This window comes from Amia ocellicauda, chromosome 10 (genome assembly GCF_036373705.1).
Source record: "Amia ocellicauda isolate fAmiCal2 chromosome 10, fAmiCal2.hap1, whole genome shotgun sequence".
Taxonomy (NCBI): Eukaryota; Metazoa; Chordata; class Actinopteri; order Amiiformes; family Amiidae; genus Amia; species Amia ocellicauda.
This window is the reverse complement of record NC_089859.1, coordinates 32740204-32757548: the sequence shown is the minus strand read 5'-3', so window position 1 is coordinate 32757548 and position 17345 is coordinate 32740204. Positions and strand designations below refer to the sequence as shown.

General features: G+C 35.5%; 1 protein-coding gene and 1 long non-coding RNA gene across 2 annotated transcripts; one reads left to right on the top strand and one right to left on the bottom strand.

The window, feature by feature from the left end:
- The first annotated feature begins 4615 nt into the window (after positions 1–4615).
- LOC136760532 (uncharacterized) lies at positions 4616–8618 on the top strand. Its single transcript, XR_010820210.1, has 2 exons — positions 4616–5169; positions 6669–8618. It is a non-coding gene; the product is annotated as an uncharacterized LOC136760532 (long non-coding RNA).
- Positions 8619–9308: 690 nt separating this feature from the next.
- LOC136760531 (uncharacterized protein C20orf202) lies at positions 9309–14934 on the bottom strand. Its single transcript, XM_066715971.1, has 2 exons — positions 14624–14934; positions 9309–10715 (listed from the first exon to the last, which is right to left on the bottom strand). Exons 1-2 carry the CDS (start codon positions 14792–14794, stop codon positions 10482–10484), a joined length of 405 nt encoding a protein of 134 aa, XP_066572068.1. The 5' UTR covers positions 14795–14934; the 3' UTR covers positions 9309–10481.
- Positions 14935–17345: the final 2411 nt, after the last annotated feature.

Sequence of the window (17345 nt, the reverse complement as noted above, 5' to 3'; positions counted from 1 at the left end):
ATCTCAACCCAATAGAGCATCTTTGGGATGTGGTGGAACGCGAGCTTCGTGCCCTGGATGTGCATCCCACAAATCTCCATCAACTGCAAGATGCTATCCTATCAATATGGGCCAACATTTCTAAAGAATGCTTTCAGCACCTTGTTGAATCAATGCCACGTAGAATGAAGGCAGTTCTGAAGGCGAAAGGGGGTCAAACACAGTATTAGTATGGTGTTCCTAATAATCCTTTAGGTGAGTGTATATATATTTTTTTTATATAACTTTTGACCATATCCTTAAAATGGTCAATAAAATCAACATAGCGTTTCCGCAAATTTAGTCAATATACAGTCAAACAACAAGACTTTCAAGATCATATGAAGTTATTAAAATCAGATTTTAAAAACAATAAAATGAAAAGAAATAACACTTAAGAATATGGAAAGGGAGGTCAAGGACATTTGCAACCAACCAACCAACCCACCCACCCACCCACCATCGGAAGATTCATTATTATTATTATTTGTTTCAAGTAAACATGAATATGTTCTTTGCAGCCTTTATGTTTACAATATGTTATTCTATTTAAAATATATTAATCCTGAGGTTGAATAAGCTGTAATGTATATTTTTATACTATTTACAGTTCCAATGTTTGATTGTTATCCATCTAACTGACTATGTATTCCTGCTGTCCTCTTTGAGTGTCCCTTGTAATGCCTGGATGTACTTGCACAACTCCCAGGAACTTATTGACTATATAACTGTATTTGCACTTCAATGGAAACAGACTCCTTTATGAGAAGACAAAAAGGCTTCTTGTGTGGCCTGAAATGTGTAGCTCTGAAAAGTAGCACACGAGTGAGAAAGAGGCTGTTGTGTACTTGTGTTTTCTTCATGTACCAAAAAAAAAAAAAAACAGCTACGATATGTCTTATTTCACCACTGCTCCCATAGAGCTTAAATAATTGTAATAATGTTCAACTTTTATTTCACTTTGTCATTTATCTAATGTGTCTGAGGAGTGACAGATCACATTTCATATAAACTTTAAGGACAATTTAATTAAATATGTAAAAACATGATTTAATATATACATGCAACATATCAATAATTAAATACATTATTTTAGTTGTATGTTTTATGAAAATGATTTGTTTTAACATGCCCTGTGGCACAAAAACAACCAACACAGTGCCACAAGAGTCCCCCTAGGGTTTTTTGTTCTTTTTTTTAACATGAATATGAATGAAACTGGAATTTCATCACATCAGAATCTTTCCATTTAAAATCCATATTTAAATCATCCATGAGTAATTTTTTGTTGGATATACCCCTTTTTATATGTCTATTTTGAAAGCATTGAAATGTGTCTTGTCAGGCATCGAGACCTTAGTTAAATATACAATAATACATGATCTTCAAGAAAAGAGATGAGAGTGCTGTCGTTTGTAATTGAATTATAGCAGATGTATTGATTTTTTTCAAGACCAACGCTATTTAAGACATTGCACTTTCAAGGAAACACAATCGAAATATGTTTAAAGGTCACTGTCATAGATTTAAATCATAAGGACTGAAAACACATAACTGAGAAATACGCCATTCTACAAATGCTTGACCTTTCAATACATTAAGGAGACACTTCATCAACACAGTCATTCCTATTTATGTTGTACATGTCAACCTTTGAATACTAATGCCCTTTTTAAAATGTAAAGAAATAAAATGTTGGTTATATCAGTTCACCAGTTAAAAGTCTAGCATTTCAAATCTCCTTAAATAACTAAATTCTAATGTAATGACGAAGCAAAAAGTTAAGAATTAAAGACACAGTTGTGAGCAAGAGCAGTGGAAAAAGAAAAAAAAAAGAAAATAAATGATCCTCTTTGTTAGTGACATAAAGGAGTGACGTTGTTCCAAGACTATAAACTGCCACTCTGGTATAGCTCTGCATGGGGTCTTTGTCAGCTTGTTTTAGTCACTTTCCATTACTCTGTGGCATCCTTGCGTGGCTAACTGAGTGTACAGTGTTTTAGAGATCTCAGCAAAGCTTGGTAGTGATGTCAAAAATATTTTTGCACCCCATTGCTGGTCTCTTAACAAGAGAGGTTTAAAGATATAGAGCTCCGTTGCTTTGCAGCCAAATCCCAAGTCAGTGACTGTTGAGCTAAATTTGATTCCATTTGCCTGGTGCTCGGTGTTAAGGAAAGTGAAACATTTATCACAGAGTACTGTCACTTTTTTTCAGTTGTCTGACCTTCAGCTCATAGACATGTTCACACTTGAGTGATCACTGTTTAAAATGAGCTCTCTTTCAAGCCACTTATGCTTTGACAACTATTTACCAGCTTTCTTGTTGCTACTCCGTTCCACTGTGAAAAGAGAAGAGGTGAAAGACCTTCCCCCGAGGAAGTCTTTAACTTTAGTTAAATATTTCCAGTGACTTGTCAATATTGGCATACCTTAATGTGTCATAAGTTCTAGCACTACCTTCTAAACACGTTAGACATTATTCTGTGTAAATGCCTTATGTTTTTGTAATTGAGTTTAAAGAGTAGATTGAGTCTTGACTGTGAGGTAGACAAACATTAAGCAGATTATTAACAAACCAGGATCTCTCAGCTTGTGTGTGTGGAGAGAGAGATTTCTGGATCAGTATGAACAAAAATCAGGTGGGCATTACATATTTAGTGAGTCAAAGTTGTTTTAAATATCACATTTCAGGCTAATCTTGAGCTGGATTAAATCAAAACTTTGACCCACCCTCTAATAGAAAACTGCAAACCTGTACATCATAGCGGTTACATTTATGATTAGAAGAAAGTGGCATCTAACTTAAAATGAAACCGCAACGGAGTTCAGTTCTGTAGTTCTCTATTAGTGGGTGGGTCAAAGTTTTGATTTAATCCCAGCCCTTCTCTTTAACATTCCCTCTGCCTTGCTGTGGGTATTGATTATCTATATGTTTGCTGCCTGAGGTTCAGATATATGTATCCATTGATCTCCATCCATCGTCAAATCACTGGACAAATGTCTGCCTATCATTGGGGAGACTGGTCATAACTCACAATGCTGGTTAGACAGGTTGGTGAGTATTCAAGAGTGGACTCTAGTGTTACTAAACCAACTGAGCCATGCCTCTATAAACACACCCACACCATTACCAAGCAGTTTCAGAATCCACATATGAGACATTTGCAAGCAGGCAAATCCGCTTAAAAATAACTGAGTTTGAGCAAAGATTTAATATTGACAGGAGTACTTAGGAGTTTGTACTTACAATGAAATATATGGTGTGATTCCTAAGCAAATGGTTTCAAAGTAGTATCTCAAACCTCATTTGGGTATAAATGTAGTGATTTATGTAGTGATGTAGTGAATATTTTGTGATTATAAACATCACTAACTACTGTGGCATTTAGGATCTAGTATCAATTTTGTCTGGATTGTTGCCCATGATCTGCAGGTTATTGTCAACTTATTATCAGTTTATTTTTTGAGAGTCATTAATGCCTGGTCACAGAAATACCTTTCGGCAACTTCTTCAGACCTCACTATAGTGATCATTCATTGTAAAGGAAGAGTGATATAGCTGGTAGCTTTTTATCTTGTAACTGTATATTATAACAAAAATAAATATTGCTCGCTATGTTTTCTCAGCAAATTCTTTTCAAACATTAACAAGATTATTTTGATGTGTCAGAGCAATGGAATATCAAATTTCAATGAAGGGGTGGGGACAGTTTATCCTGTACAGTGGACAAGTCAAGGGGCTTACCAGCTTTTCTGAGGCAGAACACTGGCACAAAGAAATGCAGACAAAGGCTTGTTTTATTCTGAGTTTATAAAGGGCAGGTTTGAATTGATAATAAATGCAAGAACCCTTTGTCCCAAGCCTTTGAAGAAATGTAAATTAAGTCATAATAAAATTAGAGGGCAGAAATTAAAAGCTATTACATATTATTTAGCCAATTGCAGTGTGTGTACATGTGTGTGTGGGGAGGGAGAGGTTGTTCTTAATATTGTGGACCTCAATGGACTGGTTTCAGTAGGAGGTTACTTATCTTCCTTCAAGAAGACTCAAACATACCCCAAAATGCTGAAGTGTTACATCTTAGCAGGGGAAAAAAGATCAGCAAGCTTCTGAGGAACCATGGAGTACAAACCTATAGGATACCAAACCCTTTATTATTTTTCCAATGGTGCGTGTGTTTTTTTTCTTTTGTTAACAGTACTTTACCAAGTCTATGTACTTAACCATCCTGACCTGTCAGTCAAGGCGACAAACAACACTTTATTGGTGATGACAGGTCTTCTGAGCAATGGAAAATCTACTGACACTGTCATAACCCACCCCCACCTCCCCACCACCACCACTCACTTTTCACCCCCCCTCACCTCTCCCTCTGAAATGCCCACTTTCACACAAGGGTGACAGTCTTGCCCTTTTGAAAGGCTCAAACCAGTTTTGTTGTAAAGAGGGAGACAGGGCTTTTCACTACTGGAAGCAACAATAGGCTTTGTCCCAGATTTCCCACCACTACTCAATAGGGTATTGAAGGAAGGGGGTGGGGGCTGAGGGGGGTGGGGGTTTAGGAGGGATTTTCCATAGTAACAGTTACAAAACAAGCCAGTAACACAGCACGAAGAGAAGAGCAAAGCTGTAAAAATGAAAATAAAAAAAATAGGAGCAGATCACTTGTATGGTAGATTCTTTTTAGTAAGACCACATGCGGGCAATGTCTGACAGAAACGAAAAGGCGTGAAAAACAAGCTACACTTTCAATAGAGAGTCAGCGATTTTGGTGGAAGGAAGAGCAGTGGCAGTACTTGGATGGCTGCACCTAACCCAAGGGCTGAGGAAAATCACACAGGGCTTGTTGTATTGTACAACAGAGACCAACTTCTTCCAGTCCCTTGCTCAACTTTATGACTCCTGTTGCGGGTGGCTTTTGCAGTGTCAAAATGAATGCTGAGACTCAGTATGAAGATACTGTCTCAACAATGGTGTTGGAAAACATTAAGAATAAACTGATCAATGCCTTCAGGGGAACCGGAGAGCAGGTTGCAGCCTCCTGTGCTGAGAATGATACTGAGAGATGCATCAGAAAAGACTTCCATGCTAACGAAGAACTCCGCAGAGCTAAAATAGATGGAGCAATAACCTGGTTAAGGTCTGAATTGGTAAGTATATTGTTTACTATAGTTTATTTATTATTATATATGTATATATTATTATAATAATACTTGTTATTTTGAAAGTTTTCATAAGCCACTGCCGGCATTTCATCATTTGCTTGCTAGAAAAAAGACATATAAATCAATGGAAAATGGCACTGTAGTCTGCTTCAGAAAATATGTTTAGTCAAGAGTATTTTACTAATTTGTTGATATTAAAACACATATCAAGAAGTAAATATCTCAAAACTGAAATGTGATCATGTAACTATGAAAGAATCACAGGATAGGGGACAGCACCCATTTATTTATAGTGAATACTTCTCATACATTACTAGTTATTACTTAAAGAAACTGCAAATATTTTTAAGATTAATTTAAACTTTTCCACATTTAACCACATAAGAAATTTTTTAAACTTTTAAATTCTCTTTTGCAAGATATCTGGGGCAGAATGATGTATTGATTTGCTTTAGATTAAGTAATAATTATAATAATTAAAATTAAAGAAAATAATAATAATAATAATAATAATAATAATAATAATAATAATAATAATTATTATTATTATTATTATTATTATTATTATTATTATTATTATTATTATTATTATTATTATTATTTTATTTTCTTTAATTTTAATTTAAGTGTTCTAGAGTTCTGGACATGTTGATTAGAAGGTCATAAATTCCCTATACATAATGTCCCTAGCACACACTGTGCTGTCCTCATCCTGTACGTCTTAGTCAGTAAATACATGCTTAGACAGTCAGGCTCAGAAGTTGTCCTGAAGTTGTCAAATGTCTTTCTAGGCAAAAGTCTCATTGTACCAGTGCACAATATACGCAGACAAAAGCCCAGTGGAAAAAAAAAAATGTATATAAGCCCAATTCCTAATATAAATAAGGACCGCAAAATGTATGCAATTATGTATTAACTTTGAAAAACGCTGTATTTATTTTACCCCTTCCTTTTATGGAATATACTCTCAATTTGAGATTGATATTGTATGCAATGTTGTCCATTTACAAACTTGTATTTGATTCTGTTTTGAGGATCTGAAATTAATATTACTAAATAAATAATAATGAAATACATTTAGTATTTATCACAAAATATAGAAGAACTTAAACTTTACTTGGACATCTGTATAATCTTGCAGAACCTCAACCTCATTCATTCACTTTGTGGAGTTGAAAATTGGTAACTTTTAATATATCAACAGGTAATGCAATGTCTTAGTTGACCTCTATGTCTGGCATATGGCAAGCCAAATTATAATTTAAAGATATCTCTAAATGATTTGAAGATATCTGTAAAGCATTTAAATATATCTTGACATATTTGAATATATCTTTAAATGAATTAAAGATATCTCTAAATGATAATTTGGCTTGCCAAACTGGCAGAGCCACATCCTTATCTGCACAACTGCATGACAAAAGATGTATCTTTAGAAATAATGTATCTAAACTTGTCTTTTTGTTTGTCTGGTGGAAACAAAGCTGGAGATGCGCTCTCAAGACAGGCAGCTTGCCAAAACACTACTGGACATAAACAGTGAAATCCAGAGACTACGGAGAGAAAACGAAGCGTCGAGTCTGGAGAAGAAAGAAAACGTCACAGCTAATCACAGTGGTCTTCAATCATCCTTTCCCTTTTAATCAAGCAAAGGAGAGGCAGTCTCTTGTACAGATTCACGAAGAAGCCAGTTGTTCAGTTGCTGCAGTTAGGTGATCTTTAACTGAATAATGATGAAAAGACTAGTATAATTTACTGCAATGCACCTCAGGAGATCCTCAAACATTTAACGGATGTTCTGCTTTTTGGGAAAAAAATGTACTGCTGTGTATTTTCTAACTCCAGAAAATAGACTAAAGTTCACTGCCGGGTATGAATGTTTAACATTATCTGTAAGCACTGACTTATCCTAGAAACTCCAACTGAACAATGCATAAAAATGTTGTTAGGGACATAGTGGTTAATGTACTTTGAAAATGTAACACATGGAATATATAGCATAGGCTGTCATTCAGTCATTTGGGGAATGTGGGATAACCACATACTGTATATGGTGGGGAATGTAATCAGTTGGATTCAGGTTTTCAGAAACAAAGTCCAAAATTGAGACAAATGTCAAAAAAAACAATTTACTTGAGCTCACATTTTACACACTGTGAATATATTAATAGAAAACCTGTATTAATAGCATATTGCTTGCTGTGCATTACTTTTGATAAAAAATCCTGCCAACTTTGAAAGTTGGCATTGTATCTGCTTCAAACATTTGCCCTGCCCACTCTGTGTCAATGATACTGAATGTGTAGATTTCTGAGAGTCTTCCAAAGCACATTTCCAAACCTCATGTGATATTTCAGGCAAAAAAAAAAAGGTATTCAAAGGATCCTCAAGCTATACAATCTTTCTTTGGTAAGAAGCTACTTGGAGTTCTACATTTCCTTGAGTTTTACTAGGGGGGGATTAAGATGGAAAGGGGGGGTTGGCTTGCTTCATTACTTTGGTACGATTCCCACTGAAGCCCTGAGGCTAGTATCTAATCTATTGTGCATAAATCCACAGTAACTTTGTTACAGATTTTTTGTGGTGAAAAGAAACTGGTGGGGTTGCCTGTTTGCTCTGAGTGTATGCTATAGGTTGGATGAGCTGGTCTTGAATGCAGCCTATGTCATTGCTAGCCTTGGAAAGGAATTCCCAGATGACACTGCACAATGACTGCTTTGGGGGGGTGTTATTCAGGGGACAATTTGTTTTTGGTTTGCTGAACATGAGAAACCCCGGTGGCTGATCTGGTGCCTGTTTAATTCAGTGTATTATCTGTTCCATTTGCATCAAATCCTTTGAATGGTGTGATAAATGGTACACATTCTGTATACATATACATACTCTGGGCATGCAGTGTGAAAAATAGTGGATAACTTTGTGACATTGTGATAATTGGAGGATGCATGCTTTGTCAGATTGCTTTTGAAGCAGTACCAAAGTCACAGCAGTGATGAGCCCAGTCCTATTGTTTGCAATTCCAAGTTGGGGTGAAAAAGTGGAAAAAAGGAATTGGCAATTCAAATTTTATAATTATAATTAAGTGATAATGAATGCTACTCACCAATCTTCCATCTACTCTACCAAATGTTAACTGGCATATCATTTGAAATTCCAAATTAATGAGAAACAGTTACAAATGATAATTAAAACTAAATTAAAATGTGGCTTCTGCTGAACCAAACCATCCAATTTGTTAACTTTTCAGGTTGCCTTAAGCATGTATATTGCACAACATTAGGATGCTAGTAGAATCAAGAATCCACTAACATTTTCTCACAGTGCTTTTCCTCTTGGTTCTCAGTATTGTGTTCAAATGTATTTTCATATGGAAAACAAAATCCAAATGCTTGTAAGTGATGCATAATGGCAAAATAAATAATAAAACCACCTTATCATGCCTCAGGGTCTTAAAAACACATACCATTTCAACATCCCTTTATATATTTAAGACATTTGGATTATACATTTAGACCATTCTATTCTTCTCTTACGCCTACATTTTATTCACTGTAATGTGTAGATAATTTTATAGTTATGTTGTTACCCTTGTAATATTGTGTAAAGGTAGAACATAGTATATTAGTGATTGTTAAACCACGTAAGGCTCTTTGCATTGCAAGAAGAAGAAGAAGAAGAAATGTACTCAGTTGTTCTTAAGGCAAGACCAGGATATCCTGGATTGTTCTGATACAATGAGAGAACAAAATTTGGATTTGTTGAATGAACACTACATACTTGGACACACATATCTCACTTAACTCTCCTGAATGAATGGTAAGCTTGGTGAGAGACTGTGAGGAAAATAGCTTTTTTAATAATCTACCAAAATATAAATATACACTCTTTCACAACTGACTTTGCACAACTCTTTTCCCCCAAAAGTTGTTCTTTGGAATGTAATGTTTTCACATTTCCATATACTGTTAGTAAAGAATATATACACTCAAAATTATTTTAACAATTCATGTTTGAGCAATAACCCCCCCCCCAAAAAAAAAACAACAACAACATACTAGCTAATACTAATCAGAAGTAGCAAATAATAAACAATTGAAGTACACTCACATTTACTCAAAGAAAAGTAAGTGTTTAATAGACTTTATTATTTGGTATACTCAAGTACTGCAGTGATGCAGAGAGTAGCTGTTAAAAATCAGTTAGGAATGGCAGAGAACATGTCCACCTGTCAGTTGTCGTGGTGTTATTTTTGTTAAAAAAAAACTCTTTTATCCCATTCAAGCAAACGCTTTGCTTATAAATGCTGTCACTTCAGAGAAATCATTTTTTTCCTTTTAACATTTATAAATCCAAGTCTAAGAAACAAACAAATAAGACGTACAAAAAAAGTTACAGTATTGACAATTCTTCTACTTCATTATTTATACATTTTATTTAAGAAAGAGCGGCAGAGGCATTCTGATTTGTCGAGAGATTTACTTTGTGTTGCTCCTTTCATCAAACATACGGCTAAACCTAATTTCAGAGCATGCAGTATTTTAGTTTACAAAAAGGTGGAACACAGGTCAGCATTGACAATTATATCACGCACCTCTTCCATATTTACTACAGAAAATAAAACAGAAACATAAGTCCCCCGTGAGATTTGTTCCATGGAAAGTTGTTAACATTGTTCCGGTTGCTTTAAATAGTTGAAAAACACTTAAATAAATCGTAAGAAAAAGTATTTAATCATAAATTAGACAAAAATAAAAAGCAAAATATACTCTTACAAGTAAGGTACGTTACTTGTTTTCTTATATTTCTTATATTTATATTAACTTTACACATGAAACTATGGTAACTGAAAGAATGATATTCACATGGATATTATGTGTTCATGTTTAGGTTTCTAATGAGCAATCTAAGCCACACCTGACTGCAGTATGGACACACTGTACTGACACGCCTGCATTCATGTGTAACCACTGTATATATGTATGTTCAGTATTTCATCTTACCATGTTAAGCAACATGGCGACTTGGAATTGCATACAAAATGGAAGCAGCACATTTGAAAGTTACATACAGCTCTGAACTGCTCTTCTCTTACAGAGCCTTGTCATATTTAAGCAAACAGCCTTTGAATTAAAAACATAAATCCAAGCACGATATGGTGCCCAAACAAACATGGCGGCATCTTGTAACTTGCCCTTGTACAGAGGCTGATGTGTTGGGGAAAAACAACATTCTGAAGGATGCTGATTGTAATATGACAAGGCTGTGCAATAAAGCTGTTGTTCTTCATCTGAGAGCTGCTAAGGCATAGAACTTCTCCTGCTGGAGGTGCGTCTAGGCGAGTGAAGTGCGGTGCCCACAAAGGCTAGACTGGAGCACACTTCCCCTGAACTGGAGTAGAGGCTGCTGCCCTCTGTGTCGCTCTCAGAGTCCAGCTCAGTGATGTCTGTGCACTCCAGTTTCAGCTCCTGGATTCCAGTGTGAAGATCCATCAACTGCTTAATCAGAAGCTGGTCCTGAGAACGCATCTCCATCTGTTGAGGTGAACAAAAGATGCATCACACAAGATTATTATGATAGAATAATTTGGTACAGTGCATTACAATGCAGCAAAATATCCCAGACAAAGAAACGTGGTCACACTGATCTTATAGCAACTGTACACCTGCTGTATATAGGCTGTGTTGCCCAAAAGCTTGTGCAAATGAAAACATTTCAAGAAAGTCCAAATAACTTAATGTATCCTTCCATGGTTTAATTAATTTGATTCCAAATATTTAGCAAACAGTTAATGAAAAAGGTCTAAAGTCACACATTTTGTGAGCAATGTGTCCTACTAAATTAAAAGTGTGACCGCTTGAAACAACCCTATATCTAACTGCCGACTGAGGAGAAGGTTGGAATCAGACTCAAACACTTTATAAAATTGTAATAGGATATCTTACTGGCTTTTATGTAGCAGTTGTGACAAATGAAAAAGTCAAGGCTATTTCCAAGTGTATGAACCATGTAAGCATGCCAAATCCATTACTTATCCACTGCAATGTTTGCTGCTGGTCAGACTGCTCAGTCATTCGTTAGCCGTAGGATATTAAACTGGGGTCTTTGATCTGCTATCCACTTCAAGGCTCTATAATTGGAACACGATTAATGCGGTGGACATTTCATGTGCACTTTCAATTTTCTGCAATTTAGGTGCATGTAATAACATGTTCTAGCAGGCAGCATGCTCTTGATTTGAAGTGGTTGGTGTGCATCAAGTCCTTCTCACACTCAGGCCGGCTGGACTTTGTACAAAGAGCTTTTTTTTTTTGTATAGCCCCGTGACCCGTGAAATAAGTTCTGAAGCACTGCTGCGTAAAACATCAACCCTTCCTTTTAAAACAGTTTGCCAATTTCAGAAGCAATCCTGTGCTCCTAAAGGCAATGTTTCCATCTGCATTTAATAGGCTGGTCAGTTCTAGTGTACATGTACAGGTGGATTGTCAAAGTTTGGGCTTTTTTGCTACCATTTTTCATGAAGGAACTGTAAAAGTTTAAAGTGCAAATACATATAAATATATTTAAATAAATATATAAAATATATAAAACATTAATTTCATTGTTATCCTCTGTAAAATGTTCACTGTCTGCAATTAAATCTATCGATCTATTGAGTTTATAAGTTACAATATTATTTAATGATGCTCTCACACCATACTTAATGTGAATGAATCCACACATAAAAAAAATAATACGTATATTTTGTTCCCATAATAACTGAGGCAATGTTTGTGTTCTCTCTTTTATTGAAAAAAAACAGCTATTTCCATTTAATTGAGCCTCGTTCAAATGCAAATGTTTCTTTTTCCACATAAGAGTCAGAGTCTGCCTAATTGCCTGCATTGTGAATACAGTTCCGAATGGCAATGAACTTTTGATGGATTTGCATTTTTCAACAAGTGCATCTCCTCTAATTATTTCTTGGAACTGGACATTGGCCTCAAAGGTGGCTATAAAAGCTTGGTAAAGGTAAAAAAAGGAATGTGAACTTTTTTGAGGAAGTGTCAGTCAACTGGGCATAAATTGTCTTTTTTCCCCCCCAGTTATTCAAAGCAGCGTGTGGGCTTCTCTTTTCAATTATCATTGCAATCCAGGCCATGAATAATCTCTAAAGAAAATACTTTAACTAATATTCACTCATTTTAAAGATGTAACTTCCTCTTTTGTGAAAGAACACAAACTTTGTGAAAAACAGTTCTAATGGATTTTGGGCACTTTTGGGGATTGTAAAGAACATGATTTGAAGGTTGATAATGGACAATTACATAAAAGGACTGGTAGTAGGCTTCATATACACTGGGAACCAAAGGCAAATTAAACTCTATTACACTGAAGCCTTGCCGATACTAGGAGACAGACACACTTTATGTAATGTTTGTGTAAACCACTGGAAGAAACAGTTTAGTCCATCTGTACTGCACTTTTTCATAGTCATCTTGTATCAGTTAATATATTATTCCACTGCCTCTCGTCTTCTTTTTTCTAGCAAGACATTTCAATCTTTAAAGTGTTTACTAGATTTGCCAGAAGACAGCCTCAAAGAGATGGGCTACTTAGAAAACTGCTGCAGGCAAGAAGTGAAGAAAAACACAAGGGAAATGGCTTTAGAAATCCATTTCTCTAAATGCCTTTTGATGCAACACTTGTAAGACTTGTAATGATTCATGGTTCATACAAATATATGATATATACCACTACACCATACTATCTAAACTGTCAATCCATACTGTCTAAACCAGCAGTTTTATTCTTTATGTAAATAAAATATTTTTTTTTTCTCATCCAATCAATGACAATCTTTTTTTAACAAAAATGGATCAATCATAATAGAAAACAGGTGGGCATACTGTGAATGATATCCGATACTGCACTAAATATTGTGCCCATTTTGTAATAATTTCCCATCATGAATAACATGATTGATGGGGCAGGGGCTACACATAAAGACAACATAAGGTTAAAATAGATAATTAATGGCCATTTAAACTTGGCTAAATGTATAAACGGGAGAATGACCACCTGTCAAGCTGAGGTCAATCTGGGCTTTTCCAGGAAATTGAAATCAAAATGTCTACTGGACTTCTGTCACCTGCTGTTACTGTTAGCTCTAATTTAAACCAAATCTCAAAATAGTGTTAACAAATACCTTGCTTCTAGTTTCTATTTCAACCAGATTCTACATTTACATACCATATACATTGAAGCATTTTTAAGGTGCATATAACATCTTTATATGTCTGTTGTTTTACAATTTGACACCATCACAGAATTTCCTTATATTTAATATGTAAAAAGTTACATTCATTTAATCTTTTGCCATCGCCATCTGTGACATTTAATATCCACACACATTCTTCTTGTAACAGCCCATACTATCGTTAACCTTATCCTATCTTTTGGGAAATGAATGGTCTAATGAGAATGACTGTTGGTTTTACATAAAAGATCATTTTAGTCCATTCCTTTTTTCCAGATTTTTTGTATTATTAAAACTATAATGTATGGTAAAAAAAAGGCTGAGCTAGATAATGTTTTAATATTATAAGACATTTTGATATAATTATAATATAATTAATCATTTAGATAAATTGGACTATTTGCTTTAGTGTAGAAATACTGTAAAACAACAGTCTCATTGCCTCCCAGTAAAGTAACTTAAGTATAACTTTTAACTTAAAAAACAACAACACTTTTACATCATTAAATAATTAATCGAAAAAATAAACATTATGCAAGGAAATCAACATTTGTAGATACAAATCACAGAATTAACTAAAAAGCATTCCACCAATTAAAATTGCTTGTACCAGCTAAACAGAAATGTACTAAGAACAAAAAGGCTACATCAACTTTTGTTATATCAAAGGCTTGGACTAGCGCCTCTGTGATTGTGATATATGATATCTTCACTACAGGAGTATTTCTGTTGGAGGGGGCACTCTGCTGACAGAATGTGGTGAAGGATCATATTCATCAATGTAAAAAGACTAAAATAAAGCACTCATATCACCCACAATATTATGGTAGTCAAAGCTTCAATGATCAAACAACCACTGTTGGTCTCAGCCTAATGTTCTTTGAGGTATTATTGGATGACATTTAAATGTATTCATTTGACTGCCATTTTTCTTCAAAATCTGATGTTCTGGGCTTCTGCATTTTATTACCTGTCTCTATGCAATTGAAAATGTCATTTAAATCAGATAATCCACCTTCTGCCTATTGTAATACATTCCAAGGATTTGCAGTTACAGAGCTATGAATGCAGATAATCCAAAGAGACAGAAGTAAAGGATTCTGTACACACTACCATAAATGTTTAAGGAAATTGAAAGAATTACAGGTGTCTAGCTGCCTATAAGATTTAGAAACATCTCATTCTCGAGTGACTCAATCTTACCAGTTCTTTCCTGAGCCAAGCCAGAGCAGACTCAATGTCTAGTTGCTGTCTACTTTCTCCTTTACAGACTTCGGGGGGGATTCGGAAGGAAGGTGTTTCTGCTGATTTGCAGTCGTTGAAGGTCGCAGACTTTGAGGAGAAATCTCTGAGTCTTGTCAGGACTATTTCCATTATGCCTGGATTGTTTCAGCTGTGCCACATACAGCCTTGTCTGAAGCACACTCGAAGTATCGCTTTACTTTACTAGTGTTAGCCTGCAGTGCCTGGAAACTTAAATCCAGGAACACTTTTCAAATAATACTCGTCAACAAAACATGACTCAGCCTGAGTGATGTCAATTTGGCCAATAGAAGCGCCAAAACCTTTGTTTACTATTTTACTAGCAACTGCTTTTATAAGTCCTCCAATGATTCAGACGTGGAGGAGGTGCTCTGAAGAGGCAGTAACCGTAGCTACTGATCTTGGCAGTCACTGTTTTAAATGGTGAGAAACTCAGCTGAGGAATTTCTCTGGCTTACTTTCACATGGCCTGAGTTAATGAAACAAGTAAACAAGATTGAGTGGACAGCTTGGATTCAGAACTGTGACTTTCTGAAGAAGGGTACGCTTAATGAGCTGCAGAGACAATCGAAGCCAGTTTGAATTAATTATTTCACCTAATTAAATACAACATTTAAAAAGGTTTGATACCATTACTGAATATTCATCTCAGGTGATTCTGCAAATAATGCAATTTTGCAGATTCACATATCAGAGATTTGTAAGCTAACAGGCCATATACCCTGTTATATTTAAAGTATCTTATCTATAAACTAGATAGATAGACAGACAGAGAGACAGACAGATATATAGATAGACAGATAGCTAGAACACTTATAGTTCACCTGTATTTCACTACTCTAAAAGGTGTGTTAAATCCATGATGTCATGCAACATGGATTTTCAATGTGGGAATGTCAATGTGTCATTAATCACTTCCTCTTGAAAAACAATCCAATTTTGCCTTCTGACTGCATCTTATTTCAATATATCAGTACTGTAAAAATGTTTAATGATGTGTCAAAATATATCAAATAAGAATTAGGGAAAATAAAACAATGCTGAACTGAATTGTAATTAAGTATATTTATTTTAAAGAAAGTTACATGAATCAGACTATTTAAAAGAGCCTGGATTCCGTGCAATTATCCCACTGCATGTCAGCCTCTGTTTGTTTTTGCAGTTTAAAAGCTATTTTTATGCTGGCTTTCTGCCTGATGTGCAATTGCCATGATTTAAACTAATTTCCATCAAGATAGTTGGCTCATAGTTTGCTAACAGACAGGTACTGATGCAATATCCAAGATAAGCTTAGCTACTTAGCTAAGTGATTGATCAGATGTTACCTTGTGGTAGGATATTCAGTACGATGTGGCATACCCACTACATTAAGTAATTCAAAGTGAAGATACCTCTTTATTTAAGAAAAGGTTTACTTGTATATGACACACTTTTAATTACATTATGTAGGCTTTTAGTGGATCTATGTGATCTATCATAGACATTACTTTTTGTGGAAATCGGGTTTAAAGTAAATATACTGAAAGTATGAATCAAACGTTAAAGCATTCAAGACATATACGTAAATACCTTGATTCATTCATGGGAAATATTAAATGCTGAAATGGGAACAAGTTGCTACAGGAAAGGTACCTTTTCAACTGAACAGCTTGAGGCGTTTTCCATACCTTACCATATGTTTCCATTTCTCTTTGCTAGCTTAATATTTTGAATACAACTAAAGGGTATGAGGTAATCGTATCAAGGATTCTGATCCTTGTTTAAACTACAACGGATATAGTTTTGACAACATTCTAATTAAAGCCTTTCCTTAAGGTTGACTTATGCATTTTTAAAATGTCATTCAAGAAATGGTTCACTTAAAAATATTACAAAGCATTGTTTCCTGCACAAACAGACAAAATGAACATAATATATACACTCACCTAAAGGATTATTAGGAACACCTGTTCAATTTCTCATTAATGCAATTTTCTAACCAACCAATCACATGGCAGTTGCTTCAATGCATTTAGGGGTGTGGTCCTGGTCAAGACAATCTCCAGAACTCCAAACTGAATGTCTGAATGGGAAAGAAAGGTGATTTAAGCAATTTTGAGCGTGGCATGGTTGTTGGTGCCAGACGGGCCGGTCTGAGTATTTCACAATCTGCTCAGTTACTGGGATTTTCACGCACAACCATTTCTAGGGTTTACAAAGAATGGTGTGAAAAGGGAAAAACATCCAGTATGCGGCAGTCCTGTGGGCCTGTAGTGCCAATTGGGCATCGTTTAAATGCCACGGCCTACCTGAGCATTGTTTCTGACCATGTCCATCCCTTTATGACCACCATGTACCCATCCTCTGATGGCTACTTCCAGCAGGATAATGCACCATGTCACAAAGGTCGAATCATTTCAAATTGGTTTCTTGAACATGACAATGAGTTCACTGTACTAAACTGGCCCCCACAGTCACCAGATCTCAACCCAATAGAGCATCTTTGGGATGTGGTGGAACGGGAGCTTCGTGCCCTGGATGTGCATCCCACAAATCTCCATCAACTGCAAGATGCTATCCTATCAATATGGGCCAACATTTCTAAAGAATGCTTTCAGCACCTTGTTGAATCAATGCCACGTAGAATTAAGGCAGTTCTGAAGGCGAAAGGGGGTCAAACACA